Genomic DNA, 21,952 nt, shown 5'->3' on the forward strand with positions numbered 1-21,952 from the left:
GAGAGTTGTGCATAATGTAAAAAACAAAGAATAGGGTAAAGAATAAAAATGATGGTCATTTACCTTTTTAACTGCTGTCGTCTTCGGTTTTTTTTGCCCTCTTTTTGGTTCATGTTCTCTCTCAGAAGTGTTTTTGCCTGGTGATTTGTAAAGAACTGATCCAAGGATGTATGTTTATTTTTTTAAACAATCTTGTTTTTTTTATTTTTTTATTTATTTTTTTATCACTCAGTCTCTCACTCACGCTTACATCATGTAAGCCGCACATGATCTCCCAGGCGGATAAGTGAACCCACGCCATCCGGCACCGAAGGCATGTGACGGTTCCACTCCTCCACCTGGAGACCTTGTTTTTTTTTAACAATCCTTCGAAACTGTCCAAGGCAAACATCATCATAGTGAGCGATCGTGTGAATGGTGAACACTTTTTCTGGGTGATTCTTTTCAATAAATTCCGAAACTTGATAGAAACTTCAGGTACGGCGAGGCATCTTTTTCCAAAAAAGGCCCGTCTCGTCGCAATTAAAAACTTACTGTGCAACGTAGCCTTCATCAATCACCAATTGTTTGTATTTTTGCACAACTTCGTCGGCCGTTAGTTAATACATTTATGTAAAACTAAACACCTCATGGCCCGAGGGGCGAATTACAACGACGCTTCATAGACACATTCTATTCTATACCTATGTTCACATACGGTAAAGGTCCCTCTTAGCTAATGGGATGCCAGGAAGATGCCAGTAATAGCCAATGGCAGAGCAGCTGTAAGTATGTTACGTTCAGGAAACTCTGGGAGCTGCGAGTAGCGGCCCACACTGTAGTTTCACCTTTCGTATTCTGAAACTTCTTTCGTAACTAGAGGCAATATTTTCCTGTTGAGGAGTTTCGTAACTTGAAAATTTCGTATGAAGGGACGTTCGTAAGTAGAGGTACCACTATATGCTCTACGCAGCATTGCTAAGCTAGGCTAAACACAACATTCGGATTAATATTGTGTTTGTGGAATATGAGCAGCAAAATCTACCCGATTTTATCCATCTCAGGGGGCGGCCATTTTACCACTTGCTGTCCACTGAAAATGACATCACAATTGATCAGGTAAAGCCCAATTGCGGCTCACCTGATGTCAGTGCTTAGGTAACAACCAATCACAGCTCAACTTCAGAAAGCAGTAGAGTGATCATTGGTTGTTACCTGAGCCCTGAGTAACTGTGATCACATATTCAGTCAAAGCAAGAGGCAAAATGGCCGCCCCCTGATATGGATAAAAATGTGTGGATTTTACTGCTTAATACACAACATATTATTGTAAAGAAGTTTTTGAAGTTGTCTCTTAAAAGCAAAACATTATGTAGGATGTGCAAGCAGGATAAGAACCTGAAAAGTCAAACAAAGTCTAATTGAAATCTGATTTGATGAACTTTAAACCAGTTTATACATAACACAACAGTCTATTTCCATGTAGCTTTAATACTTTTACATTCCATTAATTTCATTAATTTTAGGATCCTTATATTCCTGTGGAAGTATGTTGCATTTTCATTATCATTAAACAATGTGCCTATATAATGTTTTATTCAATTTAAATCACACGTTTGTAATTTATTGTACCATCATATAACATTTGATTGCATTGAGAAAATATTAAAGCCATGGGTTAGGTCTGTGTTCTCTGGGTGATCTATTCTATTCATATACAGTAGATTACATTTATGCATGTGGTACAGCAAAATGAACAATATTCTTCCACAAAACTGGATTACCCAAAGGGGAATGCACACAGCCCACTCAAGGGTATAAAAAGATCCAGGTTTGCCTCGCTTCATCTAATTTGTGCTAATCTGATTAATTGCAAATGTAATTTAGAACTAAATTCCCAAAGTGTGTCATCAGCTGTCATGCCAGGAGCCTGATCTTCAAGATACATTTGTGTGTGTTGGGATTCACTTTCATGCAATTTTAATTACATTATTATTTAATTTTCCCATGTGGAGCCTAAGTGCTGCTGCATGTTCTTCCTTCCTCAACATTCATTAATGCGTCCATGGAATTGGATCCGCGATGTGCTTCGCACTCAAGCATGACCAGGCGTGGAAATAACCTTAATCTGAGACTAATCTGTCAACTCACAGCGCATCAGAGGATTGATGCAAGGGATCGCAGCGACAGGAATAGAATATGGATGAAGTGTAATCCCATCAAAGCGAAAAAAAGCCTTCGCTGGCTGACATGGCACGACTCACCTGCTAGCCTTGATCCGTATCCAGCGGTTTGTGTCGACGCGCACCGAGGATCGCAACACCACCGGCTTGGAGCCCAGGTCGTACATCATCTGGACACGGCCGTCCACGATGGCCAGGGCGATGTAGTCGGAACGCTCCACGCCCTTCCCGCTCCACAGCACTAGGCCTTGGGTCGCCTCTGTGCGGATGCTGAGCTCGAATTTGTTCACTAGCAGAGCCTTTTCACTGGGGGGCAGAACAGTGGAGGCGTGAGTGACATGTTGATGCCTTGCAATCGCTGGAAAGAGTTCAAATAGGCCTGTCATGTCTAAGAAGTAGAATTTCATTAGTCTTCCTGTTTTATTTTGTTAAATGTCTTGCTCCCTCCTTTTCTGACAACTTGCCCTTCCTGTTTCCTGATTACCTTCCCTGCCCTGATTGTTTCCATTGAGTATGTGTGTGTATATATAGTCTGTGACTCCCTTTGCCCTGTGCTAGTTCGTCTTGTCTGTTAGTGCCTGAGTTCTAAGCCTTGTTCGAGTTGTGCATTTGGGTTCACTCCTAGTTCCGCCTTGACAAGGCCAATCACAGGTAGGTGAGTATGTGAAGCAAGGTAGATTTATACTAAGGGGAAACGGTTTTGTCAGTGGAACCTCAAAATAGTGATCCTGGTGTCACGTGACTATTGAGATGATCCAATCCGGAACTGGATACACGTTTTGGAGAAATGTCACTAAAGAACCACTGCCACAATCAACACTTATCAAAGTTACATTTAAGTGTGCCTCTGGTGGCCCATTTCAAGGTATTGATGGGGAAACCGAGCAATATTGCAAAGTTTGATAAACATCTGGTGTTCCCCTTTTTGTGTCTAGTCTTGTATTTGCCAAAATAATTCCAATGGTTAATTGTAATCGTCACCATGCTGTTGGTGGATATGACATCACCATGTTGACAGGTCGTCACTTGCTGCACACATTAGTTACTATTGAGTGATACACCAGATTGCTTTACTATGTATATAAGTTAGTAATTTAGACTTGGATACTTATTTTAGCATTGTTTATTCATACGGAAAAGGATATAAACTAAGCCAATAGCATGCATACGGTGTGAGATTATTTACATGCATGTACAACACCTCGTCTGTCGCGTTTCATTTGTCAGCAAACGGACGTCGTCAGTGAGGAAGTCAGTATTGACTCTGGAGAGTTTCGTCAAAAAAAAAAAAATGTCACGTTGAATTGGGTGAGATGGCTGAGCTAAGATGGCGTTCAGCGTGGTGATGTCATGGCTTCGCTCCTTGCACGCAAGTATGGCTGAGAAAAGTAGCTGTCATGGTGTCTCGACATGTTCTATTATAGCTATTATAAGCTTGCTTTAACATAACCAGTGTAACAAAAAATGCATTTGGATGCAATTTTTCTTGATAAACCATATACATTTCACCTTCTGAGCACCACACTTTAAGGGTCATCATTTCACTTTTAATAGTGGTTAGCTCCTTTTTACACTAATGTAACAACTCAGTGTTAAAATGTTACTTAATTACTTTATTACCCAAAACAGTTTAATCCTGGATGGGATGATTTCTATTTCTATTTCTATTTCTATTTCTATTTATAGGGAAAATATGTTTTCTATGTCAAATTAAGATTGCCTGATGTCCTGGAACTGATTGACTCTGACATTACAAGTTCCACTGTTTTATAAAAGATCTGTGGAGGATTGTGGCTGGGAGAATGTGGAAAGAGTCTAAATGAATACGGTTCCTCTTTATTATTAGACAATAAAAAAAAATATAAATACAGTGTACTGTGCTCAACACCGAATGCATATTTTGAGTTGTTCCATTACTGTAGATGAAAATCGAGTACGCAAGCCATTGTTTGATCGTTGCCAAGCAATGGCGGACACAAGAACGCGGCACTTTAGTGGATTGATCATACTGTATGTCAAATAACATATCCAACCATCTTCTTCCGCTTATCCGAGGTCGGGTCGCGGGGGCAGCAGCTTTAGGAGGGAAACCCAGACCTCCCTCTCCCCAGCCACTTCAACCAGCTCCACCGGCGGGATCCCAAGGCGTTCCCAGGCCAGCCAAGAGACATAGTCTCTCCAGTGTGTCCTGGGTCGTCCCCGGGGCCTGCCGCCGGTGGGACATGCCCGGAACACCTCTCCAGAGGCGTCCAGGAGGCATCCGAACCAGATGCCCGAGCCATTAGGAGGTGCTGATTCTCATCCCAACCGCTTCACATTCGGCTGCGAACCGCTCCAGCGAGAGGTGGAGATCACGGCTTGATGAAGCCAACAGCACCACATCATCTGCAAAAAGCAGAGATGCAATGCTGAGGCCACCAAACCGGAACCCCTCAACGCCTCGGCTGCGCCTAGAAATTCTGTCCATAAAAGTTATGAACAGAATCTGTGACAAAGGGCAACCTTGGCGGAGTCCAACCCTCACTGGAAACGAATCCGACATACTGCCGGCAATGCGGACCAAACTCTGGCAACGGTCGTACAGGGACCGAACAGCCCGTATCAGGTGCTCTCTTCCACCAACACATCTTCCTTTGAGGAAGCAGAGTCTGGGGACTCTGAGGTGGGCTCTCCTATCTCCGGGGTCGAAGTCACTGAGGTGGTTGGAAAGCTCCTCGGTGGCAGAGCGATCCGCCCGGATTTCCTAAAGACTCTGGATGTTGTGGGGCTGTCGTAGTTGACACGCCTCTACAACATCGCGTGGACATCGGGGACAGTGCCTCTGGATGGACAGACCGGGGTGGTGGTCCCCCTTTTTAAGAAGGGGGACCAGAGGGTGTGTTCCAACTATAAAGAGATCACACTCCTCAGCCTCCCTGGTAAGGTCTTTTCAGGGGTACTGGAGAGGAGGGTCCGTCAGGAAGTCGAATCTCGGATTCAGGAGGAGCAGTGTGGTTTTCGTCCTGGTCATGGAACAGTGGATCAAATAAAACAAATGTTTCAAAATCTAAATCACAATTGGCTTGCCACCATTAATGACTGGAGATGTTATTAGCTGCACTTTCAGACAAACTCCAAGCCACCAGCATGAGTCAGCAGCCGCTCGGCGTGACACAGCCGTCACCAGCGGAGCATGGAAGCAGTTTATTAAATCATAATGTGCAATATGATGGTTCACCTTCAAGAGGCGCTATTCCTTCGTACAGGCTTTTGAGCGCGCAATAGGAACGATCCTTAAGTCTCTGGGAGAATACGCACACCGTTATATTTGACGGTGGGGGTTTGGTGGGGGGTGGGGGGAGGCGGTTTGCTTGGGTATCCTCATATAAATGTTGCTCCACCCAGTAAGGGAGCATCTGCACAGTCAAAAAAAAGTGCGCAGCAGCATGCCATTTCTGACTTAAGCAGCACTTTATTTTATGGGGGGGGGGGGGGGGGGGGGGGGGGGGGATTTACACCTCTATTAAGTGTCTATATCACACAATGAAAATCCTCGATAGAATGAATCCCCAACAACAGAATGGCAAAGTAGCGACGGAACACTGCATATAGTAAGTTGACAGTGGTACAGGACTTGCTGAGTTTTCCACACTAAATCAATCCAAGCATTTCATTGTGTTTCTTGATTATTATTATTTTTTGTCACACTTGAACAGAAAGGTTTTTTCGGCACTGTTCGCACCAAATTGGAACCATACAACTATCCAAAATTATGTCTTTCAAGATTCAAGATTTATTCTTAATAAATTATATGAGCTCCATCTCAAGGACTTCGTCTATTGTCATATATTGTTGATGTGAGGGCAATCAGAATGCAGACCGTGTTTCAGTGTAGCAGGGGGCTGTTTGTCTACCAAGCGGGAGTTGTTCACAACCTCTCTTCTTGTGTCTGTTGATGTGTCTTCAGTGGCATGTTTGATCTTCAGCCTCTTTCCGGCTAACACTCTGGGAGGGTGAAGATAAGATGCTATCCTAGAGGCACTGCAAGGAACGGGCAACTGTGCACTCACAATCACCATACCAGTATGTAAAAAAATAAAAAATAAATTCCAGCCTGTGTTCTTTATGATTTCCTGGTGGAGCAACAACGGACACCTCCCCCATGAAAAATCCTACCTACTATTTGCTGGCATGTGTGTTCCAACGTACAATTTTGTGTGCATGCCATCAATCAGCATCTGTGCAATTGTTAGCACATCTGGCACACAGCTATAATCCACCTTCCTCAAAGGGTATTTAGACACAAAGACAAGGTGAGGACAACAAACAACCAGTGGCACATGGATGAAAAAACAACAACAGCAAAGAGCTGGGTAAAAAAAGATTAGACGAGACAGACGACATGGCACAAGAGTCGGCGGGGAAAACAGAGAGGCTCATGGGAGTGCTTTTTGTGAGGAATGAAAGGGCTACACTGTGAAGTGCAATGAGACAATATTTAGCAATTTGTCAAAGAACAGCAATAGTGTGGTTGACCTCAGCAGAAAAAAATACTTTAAAAATTGTTTTATTTTATATTTCCTATTCAGAATACAAATATGTTTATATTTCATTTTTTCATTTCTCGATTTAAATATGTCCCAGATGTAACGCACATTCATTATCTGAATCTGCTGAGGTTAACAGAAACACCAACAAAAATGGAATGACTCAAAAGTATCACAATGTTTCCCATAAAGAGAAGAAAAAAAAACAAAAAAAAAACAAATAAAGCTCAGCGAATCCTCTTCTGGCAAACCCTCAAATAGCTTACAGGGACCAATAAATCTCCATCCGAGCAGCTTGTCAGTGATAAGTTCAAGGTTATTAAGTGAGCTGAATATATCATGAATAAAACAACGGCGTGCACACGGGGTTTGGAAATCTCATATACGCTGCTGACTTCCAAGACCGGTGCTGTGTCGTCGCTTCTGTTTTTATAAATGGTTGGATTTTATCTACTTCTAACACGTGTTCAAATTCTCTTCAAGCTTCTTCCTCAATGGGCCTCTCCTCATAGTTTGACTCTAGGTGGCAGCAGAGTGTAAAATACAGTAAGGAGAGCTCTGACGGGAGGCTCTGGATCCAGTTCTGTGCGACTATTGGAGCCTTGAACTTGGATGCAGTCAAGTGTGTGAAGATGTTGGGCGTGACTCATACTTGTAATTCTACCACAATAAAGACGATGCTGGATCCACGGAGGGAGATTTAGCCCGGTGAGCGGATGTGGAGGGTTTGCCTCAGAAGGAGGAGGGAAATGAGAAATAAGAGACCGCAAGTCTTAAAGCACTGAGAGACTCACCTCTGCTCAGACGGGTTCTCCACAGACTCGGGACTTTGGGGAAAGGGGGGGTGGGGGTGGGGGTGGGGGGAGAGAGAGTCAACGGCATGCAACGTATGCAGAGAGGCCAGAAGGACAGAAGGAAGGAGGGTTGTTGTGAACCCATTGTGGGGGTTCACAGCAGTCTAACGTAGACTTAAAGCTGAGAAAAGCACTACAATATCTAGCATGGCGACTGTCTATTGTGAATTGACTCGGGATGGGTGTGTTAAAACGATTGATTGATTGTTGACCAAACAGATTTTGTTGACCATATGGAAGAAACGTTATGTCAAAAGCGACAGCAGCAATAAATGGCTGTAAATAAAACAGGCCCAGTTAGTCTGCTGTCTGAAGTTGCATAGTATAAAATGCAGTCCTCTGGAATGTCCTTTGAAGTCATATTTCCTGCTCCCAAACTCACACACTGCAACTTGAATATGATGTCACACAAAAATGGCATCCACATCCAATGCTGCCAATCCATCTATCCTTATTCGAGACTGCTTACCCTGTTCAGGGTTCCTGTGAAAATTACTATGTAGTGACAGTACTGTATTTCACTTTGTCCTCTGTATTAATTGTTTCAGTGAAATTTTATCTAGCAATTATCCAGGGCTGCCAAAAAAGATACAGTTGATTGCCAGGACTGCTGTCGGTCAAATTGTCGATTTCAAACAAAACAAATTCTTGCTTATTATTGTCGTCAGTCATGTGGCACTAATGCTAGAAAAAGACATGAGATAAAAACAAAGGTTGTTGTAAATACTACATATGAGTAAAACAGATTGATGGAAACTGAATAAATAAATTGAGGTTGGCTGACAAATACAGCATGCAGGCACTGGACTTCAACTTGACTGCATTCATATTGTGATAAACTCTTAATTCACAAGAACCATACGACACAGTTACTTTATTTTTATTTCAGTTGATTTGCGCAACTGAATGCAAAACAATTAGTCCACAGTCTCGGGGGTCCTTTCTTTTGCTTTGAACACAGCTTTTGAACATTTCAGAGTGTCTAATTGGTGAAATATAATTACTTCTTGGAAATGGAGTTTATTGTAGGAAAATAAGCTGTTATGTATCCCATTTCTCGCAACCTGTAATCATTGCATTATTTTTTTTTTCCTGATTCAACAATCAAGACAATTCACCCGAATGCCCATCCCTCCGTGCCTTAAATCACACTGCAACCATGAAAGGAGTCTCTCCAGGGCACCACTATTGGATCAAGGTGGCTAATGTGCCAAAATGCCCTGGGAACAAGCATCTTTTAAAGGAGAACATCAAGATAAAGTGTATTCATGGTCAGCGTCTGCACCTCGCACAAAGGCCTCATTCAGCCAGCAGCCAATGTCCTCAACTACTTGATATAAACGAGGCAAGTATGCCGTAGTGTAACATCAATTAACTTGAGGAGTGAATGAGACACACGGGTCAAAAAATGGGGTCAAGTGCCATAGCAGCGGGGAGTCATCGCCAGATATGATTTGTCGTTGAAATTAATGGGCCTTGAGCCAAATCGACCTAAGCTTTTAGATGCGGGCAAAGCCAGCTTCAAATGGTAGTACCATTAACCTGAGGTGAACGTTTGACTTTGCGCCCTCACCGAGCACTTAATGGCCTTTGTGAGAAATGTATTCATTTCCGTTACAAAATCAAATCAAGCTGAATTGATCCATGCACCTGCAGAGCACTGTGCCCCAACGCCGCTTACTTAGACTCAAATTCATTGTGGCTCTTTACTAAATGTGACATCCATTAAACTTTTGACTCAAAGGAGCCCCTGTCCCCCCTCCTGTTAAGTGAGATTGATGCCTGTGGATACACACTGCAAGAGATCTCAACTGGAGGGGGGCTCATTTGTGATTTATATGTTGCTGCCTGTATCTATGGCCTGGATTGTAAATGAATTATTTCTCATAAGAGATATTTTGAAAAAAAAATGAAAGGTCTGATTCCAGTAATGTTTTCTTTTTTTTTCTAAATTGGGCTTACTTACCAGGCTAATGATCAGGAATAATAAACTGCACAAGCACCAGAAAGTGGGTCAGTATATCTTCCTCTTTGTTTTTTTTTTTTTTTGTTTTGTTTTTTTTTTTGCAAGGGGGGTCTCCTTCATGTTCCACATTCCAGCTAACAACATTCAGTGCAAAAATGCATGGCAATTCATTTTGTATACGAACCATGCATAAAATATTGCACATTTTCAATAAAGCAATTCAATTTCTCTGGGGTACGAGCATAATGCTTATCATGCACACATTCATGCTTCTCATTGCATTGAACAGAAAGGATTGAATGAAACTGCAAAATGTCTCGAAAATAACAAAATCTGTCAAACTGAAATATGGAGTGGACTGAATGATTGGACATGTACAGTCGGGATGGTTATTGTCTGCATGTAGATGAGAATATGAGTGAAAACTGGATGTTTTTTTTAGTGTCTTCGGTTATGTGAATTATCCAAAAATGGACAGTTTTGTTGCTGTTAGTTAGGCTTGATTTGAAGCTGGGCAATTTCCTAATAGACATATTGTCTACTTACTCTGGGATCTCATTGGTCAGTTGGCTTTGGTGGAAAAGGAAAGACAGTGAGGGACATTTAATGTGAGAATAGACATGGACAAGGACAGAAGAGGTCAAGACTAACACTGGACAAAGCAAACAACACACAAAGACAGACAGTGTTTTGGGAGCAAATTACGCAACATTTGTTATTTGGGCGTTGTGTTGACAAATACATCAAGCCATTTGCTCTCTTTTCAGACATTGTTTCTAATCATCCCTGTGGCAAACTTCATTCTGGAGCAGTACAAATGTCAAAGCAGCAGCCTAAAGGGACACAACCTTTTGTTTTCTTCTTGTGTAATATCTCTTCTTTTACACTGATGCCATCAACTTTCTCTTTGTAAAATCACAAAATGTCAGATCGTGCAAGTCTCCCACAACTGTCATTATGTAAAATGACTACATAGGCTTACTTAGGGCAACACTTTGATTGTTGAATGTCTTGGTAATTAGTGAAATTATGTTAAAAGAAGGCCTATTAGCTCGCTGCTAGTCCCCCTGAAGCGTGTGAGCTGATGATATCATCAAGCTTGTCATCACAGCTTCGTGAGGGTGGTTAGAGGGTTTATTTGGTTAATACATGCTCTCGTCCTCTTCCTTACCTCCTCGTGACGGCGTTGTGATATTCGATGAATGTCCGCCCGTCAAAGGCAATGGCCTCAGTCTCAGTCCCGGCAGATTTCTCATAAATGGCTGTGAAGGAAGGGGCAGGATGGGAGAGAGGGGAGAGATTGTTGAGTGGATGAGCTCACACCGATCAATAAGAGGGAAGGTTCAGTCATCAGAGCCGACACGGGAGTGCTGGTGCATTTTTAATTAACGTAAAAGGGACAGACGACCACGTGCACAAGGTTAATGGCAGAGGCGGGGAATGTTTTTGTTAGATACATCGCGCCTCGGTTCATTTCAAGTTGTCAGGCAGACATGATAAAAGCTACATGGAGTCAGTCACCTGTTGGTGAAATGACAGTTGATTCACTTCATCATTTCCCTAAGTGCTACTTTAGTTTAGGATCACAGTACATTAATACTGGCTGCTAAAGATTAACTGTAGTATTTCTTTATACTGAGCTGCTTTTGCAGAATTCTACACTTACATTGAGCTTAATACATTTAAATGGACTTTCATTGTTCATTAAACATATTAAAATATTAGCTCAACTCCACTCATCATTCAGCTTACTCTAGTGAGAGTTTAAAATTATACAAGAATAGAGTCCAACCATCCATTTTCCAAGATTTTTTCTTAACAAAAAACCCCAAAAACTAATATTGTTACACCTTCTAACAATATGACAACAATAAAATCAAGTAGAGCCACAATTGACCAAGCTACTTACTGTTCTGACAGTGTCCCCCAGAGTAGCCACTGAGGCACACACACTCATACGTGTCCAGCTGGGGGTTGCAGCGCCCCCCGTTGTGGCAGGGCTCCCGGGAACACGTGTGCTCCTGGAACATGGCCAGATTTTGGGAGCGCAGGGCGTTCTCTTCTCTGAGGATGGGCGTGCCCATCAAAATGATCTATTGCAAAAAAAAGTCAGACAGTCAAATCCGTTAATGCCAAGTAAAGGTGAGATTTCTCAGCGCTGCATAATGTTTGTTATTCATCTAGCTTGGTGAAAAGCATAAATCAAAATCCATACTTTGCTTCGGTGGAAAAGAGTACATCACTGAAGGAGAAACGGTAATCAGATATTCATCAGATATTACAATTGGTGTTCATGCAACACAATGTGTATGTTAAACTCTACATTACCCTGAGAACTCAACACCTTTTCTACATAATTAACTTCTCTCCAGTGGCCACGTAAGACAAACGCCACACTTAGCTTGTGATTTTCTCTAAAGTGTCAAGGGGAACTTTGTAGAAGAGAACTAATGACAAGTTTATGCAAACAGTAACATTCTGCCTTTGTTCTGCTGGACTATTTTTGTCATTTTACTGGAAAGTGAGAGAAGGGAATGATTAAAAAAACAAAAAACAGACAGCTGTTGGGGAAAGATCTAAGGAAAAAAAAAAAAAGAGACTTCAAAATGTGCATTCTATTATTAAGTGCATGGCATGCTAATTCAAATGAGCAGTGCCACTTTGATCTGAGAATGTAAAATAATATTAATAAGACAGCGGATAAAGTGACAACTTGACAACTAATAATTATTAATTGCTTGACATTTGTATGGGCCAAAAGAATAGCAAATCATTACATAGTACAGTGGAACCTTTACATTTCAACTATGATGCTCAATTTTTGATTTGTTTGGATTAAGAACCAACCATTTGAATATTAAGTTGATGTGTGAACCCGTAATAACTGTACAATCAAATTTTAAGTAATACTTTGGCAATCTTAATCATCATACAAGTGTAAAAATACATTTTTGATACTTATATATAAAATCAATGGCATAGCACTTTATGGGAAGTTATATATATAGGAAAGAACTGCTGAAGGCAAATCACCTAGCATTAAGAATATATGTGATGCACTTGTTCAGTCTAAATGTAGATGGAGTAAAGAATATGCAGAGGAATACTTTTTAGTGCACATTTATTTATTATTTTCATTGATTACCTTTAGTTAAGTATGCTATATTGTACTGAGTAGCCAGAACATACTTTTATGTGTTGTCATTCCTGTCACAAAAAAAGAAAAACACAAATATAACCTAATGTCATATGTTGACGTACTATGTGACACCATTCAAGACAATAGTTCAAACTTTGGGTTTTTATTCGTTCAGCGGCTCCACTGTAAAAACACAGCAGGTTGGGCAATGTCACAACAGTCCTTCAGGAAATAATGGCTTCCAAACATTTACCTTTTGGATCGTTCCCTTGAAGCCTTCTGTGAGTGCGGCACTTCGTGCAAGTCGACTATAGTCAGGAGCCCCACCGACAAAGAGAGACTCTTTCAGGTTTAGGTCCACATGGAGGTTCTGATGAGACAGGACAACAAATTGGTTTTAACTGGGGACTCGAAGACAAATTCATAATAATAAAAATAACCTCCAAAGATTGCTTTAAAATGTAATCTGTTTTTGCAGTGCTTTTCTATTCTGGATGTGATGGTTTATGGAGTCATATGTTTTGTGTCCTATGAGCCTGTAATAAGTTGCATCCTTTTAGTTGAAATATATAAAGGGGGAGATTAATGTAGCACATTTGCACATATGCCACTGTAATAAATAGATTCTGCCATTAAAATGATCCATATTCGTTTTGGAGCCCGCCGAGGCTATAACCGCACTTTCTCGCCCTCAACGCACATCAGCGCAGTTGATGTATTACAACATAATTAATTTCTATGTCTGCTGAGAGGGTGGTCAATTATCTTCTAGATGTGAAGCATTAAAAGCAAGTACAAAAGAGAATCATCCTGAGATATGTTTCTTGAAGACATTTCAAATGAGAACAACACTAAGTAGTAGACAGCATACCTTCATCAAGGCAGAACAATGCTAATATGGGATCAACAATGTTGTGCATTATTCGGTGAAAATTTTCAATCAAATGTTACACACATGGGAAAAATCCTATATATATGTATATATATATATATATATATATATATATATATATATATATATATATATATATATATATATATATATATATATATATATATATATATATTATCGCCCATCTAAAGAAACAAAGAAAAAGATGTTTATTGTAAGTGGGACACTAATTGCCAGAGGAGAAACAAGTTAATTGCTGGAAAAATGATGGAAGAGACCAAATGAACAGGCATTGTGAAGGCGAGCTGGCTTTTATTTAGGCAGGGATTTGGAGTGCAGGAGGCAGCGACGCTTGGCTAAAGCTGAGATTGTGTTGTTGCATCCAACAGAGACCTATTGGGGGCTTAGGCCAAGGTGGCTGGACCCAGATGTGAGTGTATTCGCTTTGCTTTGCCAATGTTGTCATCCTCCCCAAGACAGCAATGAGGCAAACTCAAATTGTGTTACACAATGAAAATACTACACACACAAACTTCTGTAGTGATACGATATAATATAAATATTAAATTGGTGATCCGTCTTTTATTGTACAATGTTGAAATTCTTAAAACATGACTTGATAAATGTGTTTTTAAGTTATTTGGCAAGTTGTAAGCAAAACACATTATATTGCATACTGTCCTGGATACACTAAATAAGTACACTGCCTTCTATAAATTAATACTTTTACTTCTTCGGTGATTAAGAGAACAAATTGCTGCAATTCAGAAAATCAATGTTTAATTAACCTAACATTCTTTTTTTATTACATTGCATAATAACTTCATGAATGAATTACTCCCAACACATTCAATTGGGTATTGCATTATGATTCTTTCAGAAGGAAATACAAATACAGTATACTATAATACAATATAACAGAGGTGGGGGACTCGAGTCACATAACCTGAATTGAGTCACACTCGAGCTGCAAATTTAAGGACTTGCGACTTGTTTGGGTAAAACTCAGAGAAGACTTGACATAAATTTGACTTGGCATTCATGCAGAGCTGTCACCACTCACAAATTATAAATATTGACGCTTTGGTTAAAAAAAATTCACTGCCGGCTGAGCCCTGCAGGTTGGAGCCTCAGTGGTCACCCAGTCCGACGTCGTGGGCCCGCCTCGGGCTTCTGGAGGGCTTGATTGCTGGAGAGTGACGACAACTGAGCTGTGCTTTTTCCTTTTCAATTGTACTTTTTACCTGACTGCTATAATTATGTGGACTTAATCAACATTGCATTACAGTACAGATTGATCCGTTCTAGCAACATGATCACATCAACTGCGCGTTTAGCAGCAAGTTCGGTCATTGTTTACCTTTGCTATTATTTTCTGTTAACTTCTTCAACTTGCAAACCAAAGCAGAGAAGGAAAAAGTCAACTCAGATTGGCTTCAGCTGTCACTCACTTTTCCGCTGCGTCTGATTGAGTAAATAAGCTGCTCACCATATTCCCCATCATTTCATCACCTAACCCTATACTGCCCAACCTCATATCCATCCACCAGTAAATAAAAACTGTCCGTTTCTCTGTGTGGCCCTGAACCACTGGTTTACCTCATTTATAATTCATCAAACATTAATCATACGTCAAGTCAGTTATGCATTAAACCGAGAAGACAAGTGAAAGACAATATCGAGACTAGACTCTGGAAACTATACCATTGAAGAATTGCAATCAAGATTTTAGCATCAACAAGTCGGCTTAAATCGACGCCATCTTGAGTGGCTTTTTGTTTAGCTAGGCGACCACCATTATTTGATGTGGCAAGTGCACCTGAAACTTAGGCAAGTCAAATGACTGAACTTCATAAACATACCTTTTTTAACTTCAAGTCTTTGTTTTAGTGTTCATTAGCTCATCATTGTATTTAATCATATTTCATGAAATTTTTCTTCACTAGTTTAGAAAAACTAGCAAAAAAAAAATGTTCCACACCAAATTTTAATGGACTTTTACTTGGCCCACCTCTCAGTATGAATATGTCCAAGGAAATTAGTTCACAATATTTACATTGCTTGCTAACTCACTAACGAAACAGAAATTAAACCCTACATGGGGGAAGTATTTTTTTTAACAGTGTACTTCCACCACAGCTGCCACTGCAGAAAAACAACTTGTTTTTTTGTGACACTAAAGTGAGATATCATGCAATGAAATAGTGTCGTTTAGTTGGCTCTTGTGAGAGGACACAACTGTGGCTCCATGGAGTGTTTGTAGCCTGCTGAAGTTCACTGTGCATTTGAGGGGCAGAGCGAGTGGCTGAAGGGGGACTTGTAATAGGATGGAGGACTGTTTGTTTACAAAACAAGTGAGACCAGACGACAAAAGAACAATGTGGCTTTGCTCCTCAGTACCTCCACAGTCTTCGTGGATACCTTTTTCACTGTCTTTTGCTCTCACTGCCGACAGCTGCGCGGCCCGACGCGATATCCCCACCTACGCGAGGCTAATGAAGACGTTTGTTGCCGCTTAAAAACAATGGCCGCCACAACGATGGATGCCTCGGCTTCTTTCTTCCCTCCCACCTTCACACCCCGTCCGCCCCCACAGCAGATGGACTGAGGTGAAAGCCAAAGAGTGTTTTTATAGAGCTCCCTGCCTCAGTGCAGTGAGTGCGTGTGCACAGGCTTATGAAATGACAAGTTTTTCTACAAAGCTGCCCACCGCTCTGCAGAAATTGTTTTTTTTTTTTTTCATTACACAAAGAGAAGTGGGAGTGAGAGGACATAGTGAATGGTTCAAAATGAAACATGGGCTAAGGTGTGACTTGTCTCATTACCTTGCGTGATTTCTTATATCCAGACAGCACATCGTCGAGAAAGAAAACACAAAATAGGGAGGAATATAGTTATTAGAAGAACGGTAAGGGTGCATAGTGCGACATGCCGAAACCTGCAGGAACATGCACACATTAAAGCGCCTACATGCACACACTCATGCCAAACATATGCCCACAGTGGAGTTTTAAAAATGTGTGCTTTTATGCATTTTGGTCTTCTGTTTACACATGGAAATTTAACTCATGGATGAACTTTTTGGAAAACTCCAGCCAACTTTTATTATCTTCATTCCTTCATTGTACCTTTATTGGTTTCATTTTGTCTCCCCATGGTCTGTCCATACATACGGTGCACTGTATTTCCTTACATTGCTGTCTCCGCTCTCCTAATACTACGCCTCAATAATTGCTGTGTACGTTGTCTACTTCCATGGGAAAAAATAACAGGTGGTGCTTCAAGGTGGCTGTAATTATCTTTACTATGGTATATGATACCACCATGTGTCATGGTAGATATCGTTTACTGAACAACAGATGTGGCATCTGTAAAGCTGAAGCTTACTGTCATGGTGACAGGGAAAGTCCGGCTTTATATAGTGCAGTACAACAGCTGCTAAACATGTCAAGAATGACCCGGAAATAATTAGATTGTGAAAGAAAGAAAGAAAGAAAGAAAGAAAGAAAGAAAGAAAGAAAGAAAGAAAGAAAGAAAGAAAGAAAGAAAGAAAGAAAGAAAGAAAGAAAGAAAGAAAGAAAGAAAGAAAAGCTGATAGGGAGGGAGCACTACAAAAAAAATATGTCTATTCTATTACAAAGTCAGTTTAAACATATAGAAGACTATTTAATATCATCAATCTATAATATCATACAATATCTCTCAGTCACTATTTTAGGAAATACATCCTCAAATGGAAACTGCTCGATTTTATGCTTTGTGGTTGGAGCTGGTCCTTGACATCCTTCTGTTTCTATTGGTGTTGTTCCGATACCGATACTGGTATCGGCAGAGGCGCCGATACTGCATTAAAACAGTGGTATTGGTATCGGTGAGTACTCACAAGTAATATGCATTATTTTTGTGCAAAATTCTAAGGCGACTGCTAGGTTTGCATTTATAAGCTTTTTGAATTTTTAAATTAACTAATAGGAGAGAGATACAGTTTACACAAATAAATACACAAAACTTTGTTGACAAATGGTGGGAGAAGGGTAAACCAATATTTAAATGAACAACTAAAAATGTTTAAATATATTTGGCAATTATTATTATTATGATTATGATTATTTTGTCATGTCAGTCAATTATGATGCCATTGGAATTGTCTAACCCTCAGAATCATTTTCACCAATGCCATCTGTTCCTCCATTAACAAAATGGTAGCCATAGCTGTCAAGTGGATGGACAAAATGTAAATATCTTTTTATTTATTTATTTATTTATTTATTTATTTATTCAAACTGTAGTCCATCATTGGTGGATGTCTGTCTGCACTGTTTGAGGTAATCCAATTTTTATGACCATCATGGCATTTCCAAAACAACAATGTTGGCTTTTGCACAGTATATCAAAAAATACATCTTGAAATAACCTAAGACAGAGCCTGAGCTGTAAGAACATGAGACAGAGCATGCAGTGCAGCATGCACAAGTGAGATCGGCATTATCATTAGCACAAATCCTGTACATGCACATAAAAGACTCAAATGAAAATACTTGTTGAAAGATAACGCAAGAAGAAGAAATGTCATTGGGAAAAGATGAAAAGAGAGCCTTCGCAGATGAGAAACTGTGAAAAGTGGCCCTAAATAAGCCTCATTTAAGGACGTGCAGCCGTGATGTGAGAGGTGAACCAAAAAAGGTTGTTATTTCTTCTGTCTGTGCCTTTGAAAGTATGTGCTTCATCATGCTGCCAGCCCGAGCTGTCCTTGCTATGACGAACACTCCCAGCATGCAATATATCGCGGATATAAATATATAAGTCCATTCCAGCGTGTGCGAACATTTTATTTGAAGAGTGCCGTCACTCGCCTCTAAAGCTCTTTAACTAGCTTCAGCTCATCCCTTACAGTCCCAACAGACCATCACCATCCTCCACTGCCTACTTTTGCTTTCCTCCCCTTATTTTAGGAAGATTTTCTGCCTCTATTGCAGGAGTAAGACACAATTACCATATGGATGATGAAAGAAGGTGGCGGCAGGGAACCAGCGAAGAGGAAAATTTGCTGTGTTGATTGTGAGGAGATGATGGGAGTTAACAAAATGCATGTTCATAATCACAAATTACACAGTTTAATGTAATTGGACGGCTTATCAGGGGAAAGGCTCACCACCATTTAAAACTGTGCACCTGCTCAGTTAGACTAAATAGCTTTGTGATGCTGCTATCAGGCTCCTAGTCTGTCTGACTTCATAAAAGTAAGGGCGCACTCCTGAGGCTATTTTTCTTTGGGGTGTCTAAGTTACCTCAGCAAAATGAAAGGTTGACAAAAAAATAAAAAAAAAATAAAAAAATAAAAATAAAAAAAAGGAATTACAGGATGCCCAGGATCAAGACAGCTTGTCAAAAATGTCCCCCGATATCTGCAGCTCTACTTCTAACTTTGATGGATGTCATTTTTTTCAGCAAGAAAGCCATGGGCGCTGGTTTTCATCGTGGATTTCATTTAAAAAGAATCCGCCAGTTTGCTTACATGAAACTTAAGAAAATTATTGCCTAAGCCGGGAATTTTAAAACACATGTATACACTATAAATGGGAATTACCATAAATCTTATGCTCTTATGCATAAATGTATGCTGCTGTAATCCACAACTTGCTTTTTTTGATGTGATGTAACAGACCAACTAGATAAAAAAAAAAAAACAGTTAAAACAAGCTGTATGAGGGCACCATCGCCACCCATTGCTGCTGACTTTGACATAGTTTAACATACAAAATATAAGCACAAGAAGAACGCAAACCCACAATAACAGTTGCTGGAGAATTTTCATCATGATGTGAGAGGAGCGGTTGATGAAAGAACAACAGGAAGTACGCCCCAAGCATAGCAAAGCATACCACAAAGGCCCAAAAGCTCAGCATGCTAAAAGCAAGACAGCATTAGCAGGAGCTCGTTAGCGGGCTGCACATTTACCGGCGCTTCTCCTCGAACGGCGTCCTTCTTGTTCACCATGATCTCTCCTTTGCGATTGGAACGCTCCAAGCTGATGGTGGTCCAAGTGTTGAGCCTGATTGGTTCTTTACTCCTGGATCAGATAAATAAAAGGAAATAAATTCAATTACTGTATCACGTTTACCAAAAACATTTAGGAATCTTGGCTATGATAAAGAAACCCAGTTATGTATGAATGATATGTTTGGCACAAAAATAGCTGCATATGTTGTGACATAAATGTATCATTTAATGCCAACCTGATGGTAGCAGCCCCCTTGCCAAGGTCATAGCGGAACTCCAGGATCCCCTCATTAAGGGACAAAGAGATGAAGTCTCCTCTTCCGTCAGATTTTTGCCCGTTGTAGAAAATCAGTCCATTGGAGTCATTGGCCATAAGAACCACTGTCATGCTGACTTTTTGGCTGTACACAAAGCACAAACCTAGAGGTCAAATATGCACTTCTATATGGAAAACATTTCAAATTACAACCACACGATAGGTGAGTAGCACAAATCTCTGGATGCAGAAAAGAAGAACTCACCGCAGATCATGTCCATAAAGATGAAGCCCCTTGAGCTCCAGGTAAGAGTCTCCATTGAATAGTGGCATGTATGGTCCTCTCCTCTCAGCAACTGGAAGCACAAAATAGGTGATTTTTGTTCTGCCTGTTTAAAGTGGGGCAAATAGTTATAAGCGGACTCATGACAAATTGAAGAATCTGAACAAGTTGAATCGGATTGTCCATGCTTCAATTAAAATGAATGGCAACTAAACAATGTGAATCAAATCTTGGATGAAACTTGGTTTGACATCACCTTTTTGTTTGATAAGTTTGATATTTTATATTGATTCATTAGAAAATATTTTTTATAATTGAAAAATGTGTAAAATTGAAAATGTGTTGTGTATTCAGAAAACAGCATAAAAGCCAACTCAACTCATATGATTAGCGATTACTAGACATATATTTAAAAAAAATTACAATACATTGAAGTGATAGAACTTTTTTTTTTTTGCATGTTTAAATTAATAGTTTTTTTTAATTAATGATCTATTACTTCACCAGTAGATGGCACTAAATTCTAGACACTACCCTTTTTAAATAAACTATAATTAAATACTGTAAAAAAGAAAATTAAGAAAATTAAGTTATTCTTGGGATATGAAAATTTTACACAATTTAATTTTCGTAATATAGTTTTATACTTGATTACCTACAATTTTTAAATGTGATCCTCACACTCCTACGCAAAACACAAAATCTAACGGTAACATCCTTGAACAGTTAAAAAAAAAAAAAAAAAAACAACAACATAAAAAAAAACACATTAAAAAAAGTGGCAGATAGTTTATATAAAACATGCAAATCCTGGGTGAGGTAAACATAACTTTGAGTTAAAAAAAAAAAAAAAAAGACATAGCAGCTTTCCATGGTGTCACAGTCTAACAAACAACCTCCAAGGGCACGTGGAGTGCCAATGGAAAGAATGCCACCATTGTTTTTTGGCAGGCTTTTTTTCTTTCCTTCTTTCTTTTTTTTGTAATAAATGCATACGACTGATTGCAGAATGTTCTGTTCCTGGCTCAGACACAAAAAGAAAAAGAGGAATTTGAAGAGGCTTGACATGAGCTAATCCAAGTGCAACCAGAGGGTATGTGTTTGGGGATGTTGCTCCAACCCCATGCATCCACACACACCTACAGCGCGATTCGTAACGGGCTGAAATTAGTAACTGTGTTGGGTCAGGCACGCCGAGATGCGAAAGCTAATGAGATGTTGTTCCAAAGACTGAATCTTGATGACGCACAGCAGTTGGAAACTCGCACAGAAAACCATCACGCATGGACCTCATCTCTATTAATAGAGGACTGAGCTGCTTGGAACACAACTTCTGACAGTGGAGAGAGGAGATTTTGTATTATTTTTTGGGGAATGTGTGGAAAATACTGCATATCATAAATTATATGAATGACAACCAGATGATATATTTCTTTGCCGAAAACCTCCTCCAAGATAATGGTTTGAACTTGAAAATGTAGACTTCGGGACACATTACAGTGGTTCCTTGAGATACAAGTGACTTGATTTGTGACTCTTTTGAGATACGAGCCGTCATTTGGATGTTTTTTTTTTTTTTCGGCTTTGATTTGCGAGTGAAAACTAGAGATATGAGCACTCAATGGTGGCAGGTGAAGTGAACTCAAATCAACGAACTTCAAAACAAACAGTAGTTAATCGTAGTGTTTAGGGGTGGGAACCTCTGGCTATCTCACGATGCGATATGCGATGCAAGGCTCACGCTAACGATTATCTCGCGATGTGACGATACCACGATTATCGATATATTGCTCAGGGAATAAATCCACAATAATCTACGATAAAACTAATTCAAATATTATAATGATATATAAAAAAATAAATAAAATAATAAT

General features: G+C 40.0%; 1 protein-coding gene across 11 annotated transcripts in view; it reads right to left on the reverse strand.

The window, feature by feature from the left end:
- The window catches only part of agrn (agrin), a 341,291-nt gene that overhangs the window by 6,335 nt on the left and 313,004 nt on the right, over positions 1 to 21,952 (reverse strand). For 6 of the 11 annotated variants that reach the window (XM_077515073.1, XM_077515069.1, XM_077515066.1 and 3 more), the window contains 9 exons: positions 20,061 to 20,151; positions 19,776 to 19,940; positions 19,498 to 19,609; positions 12,901 to 13,017; positions 11,418 to 11,601; positions 10,680 to 10,770; positions 10,055 to 10,078; positions 7,483 to 7,515; positions 2,244 to 2,468 (listed from right to left, as the gene is read on the reverse strand). In XM_077515073.1, coding sequence (XP_077371199.1) covers positions 2,244 to 2,468; positions 7,483 to 7,515; positions 10,055 to 10,078; positions 10,680 to 10,770; positions 11,418 to 11,601; positions 12,901 to 13,017; positions 19,498 to 19,609; positions 19,776 to 19,940; positions 20,061 to 20,151 — 1,042 coding nt within the window. The remainder of the gene's footprint in view (positions 1 to 2,243; positions 2,469 to 7,482; positions 7,516 to 10,054; positions 10,079 to 10,679; positions 10,771 to 11,417; positions 11,602 to 12,900; positions 13,018 to 19,497; positions 19,610 to 19,775; positions 19,941 to 20,060; positions 20,152 to 21,952) is intronic. The other 5 variants (XM_077515070.1, XM_077515071.1, XM_077515077.1 and 2 more) reach the window with 3 other exon arrangements.

The sequence above is a fragment of the Festucalex cinctus genome, chromosome 2 (assembly GCF_051991245.1).
Source record: "Festucalex cinctus isolate MCC-2025b chromosome 2, RoL_Fcin_1.0, whole genome shotgun sequence".
NCBI classification, from domain to species: Eukaryota; Metazoa; Chordata; class Actinopteri; order Syngnathiformes; family Syngnathidae; genus Festucalex; species Festucalex cinctus.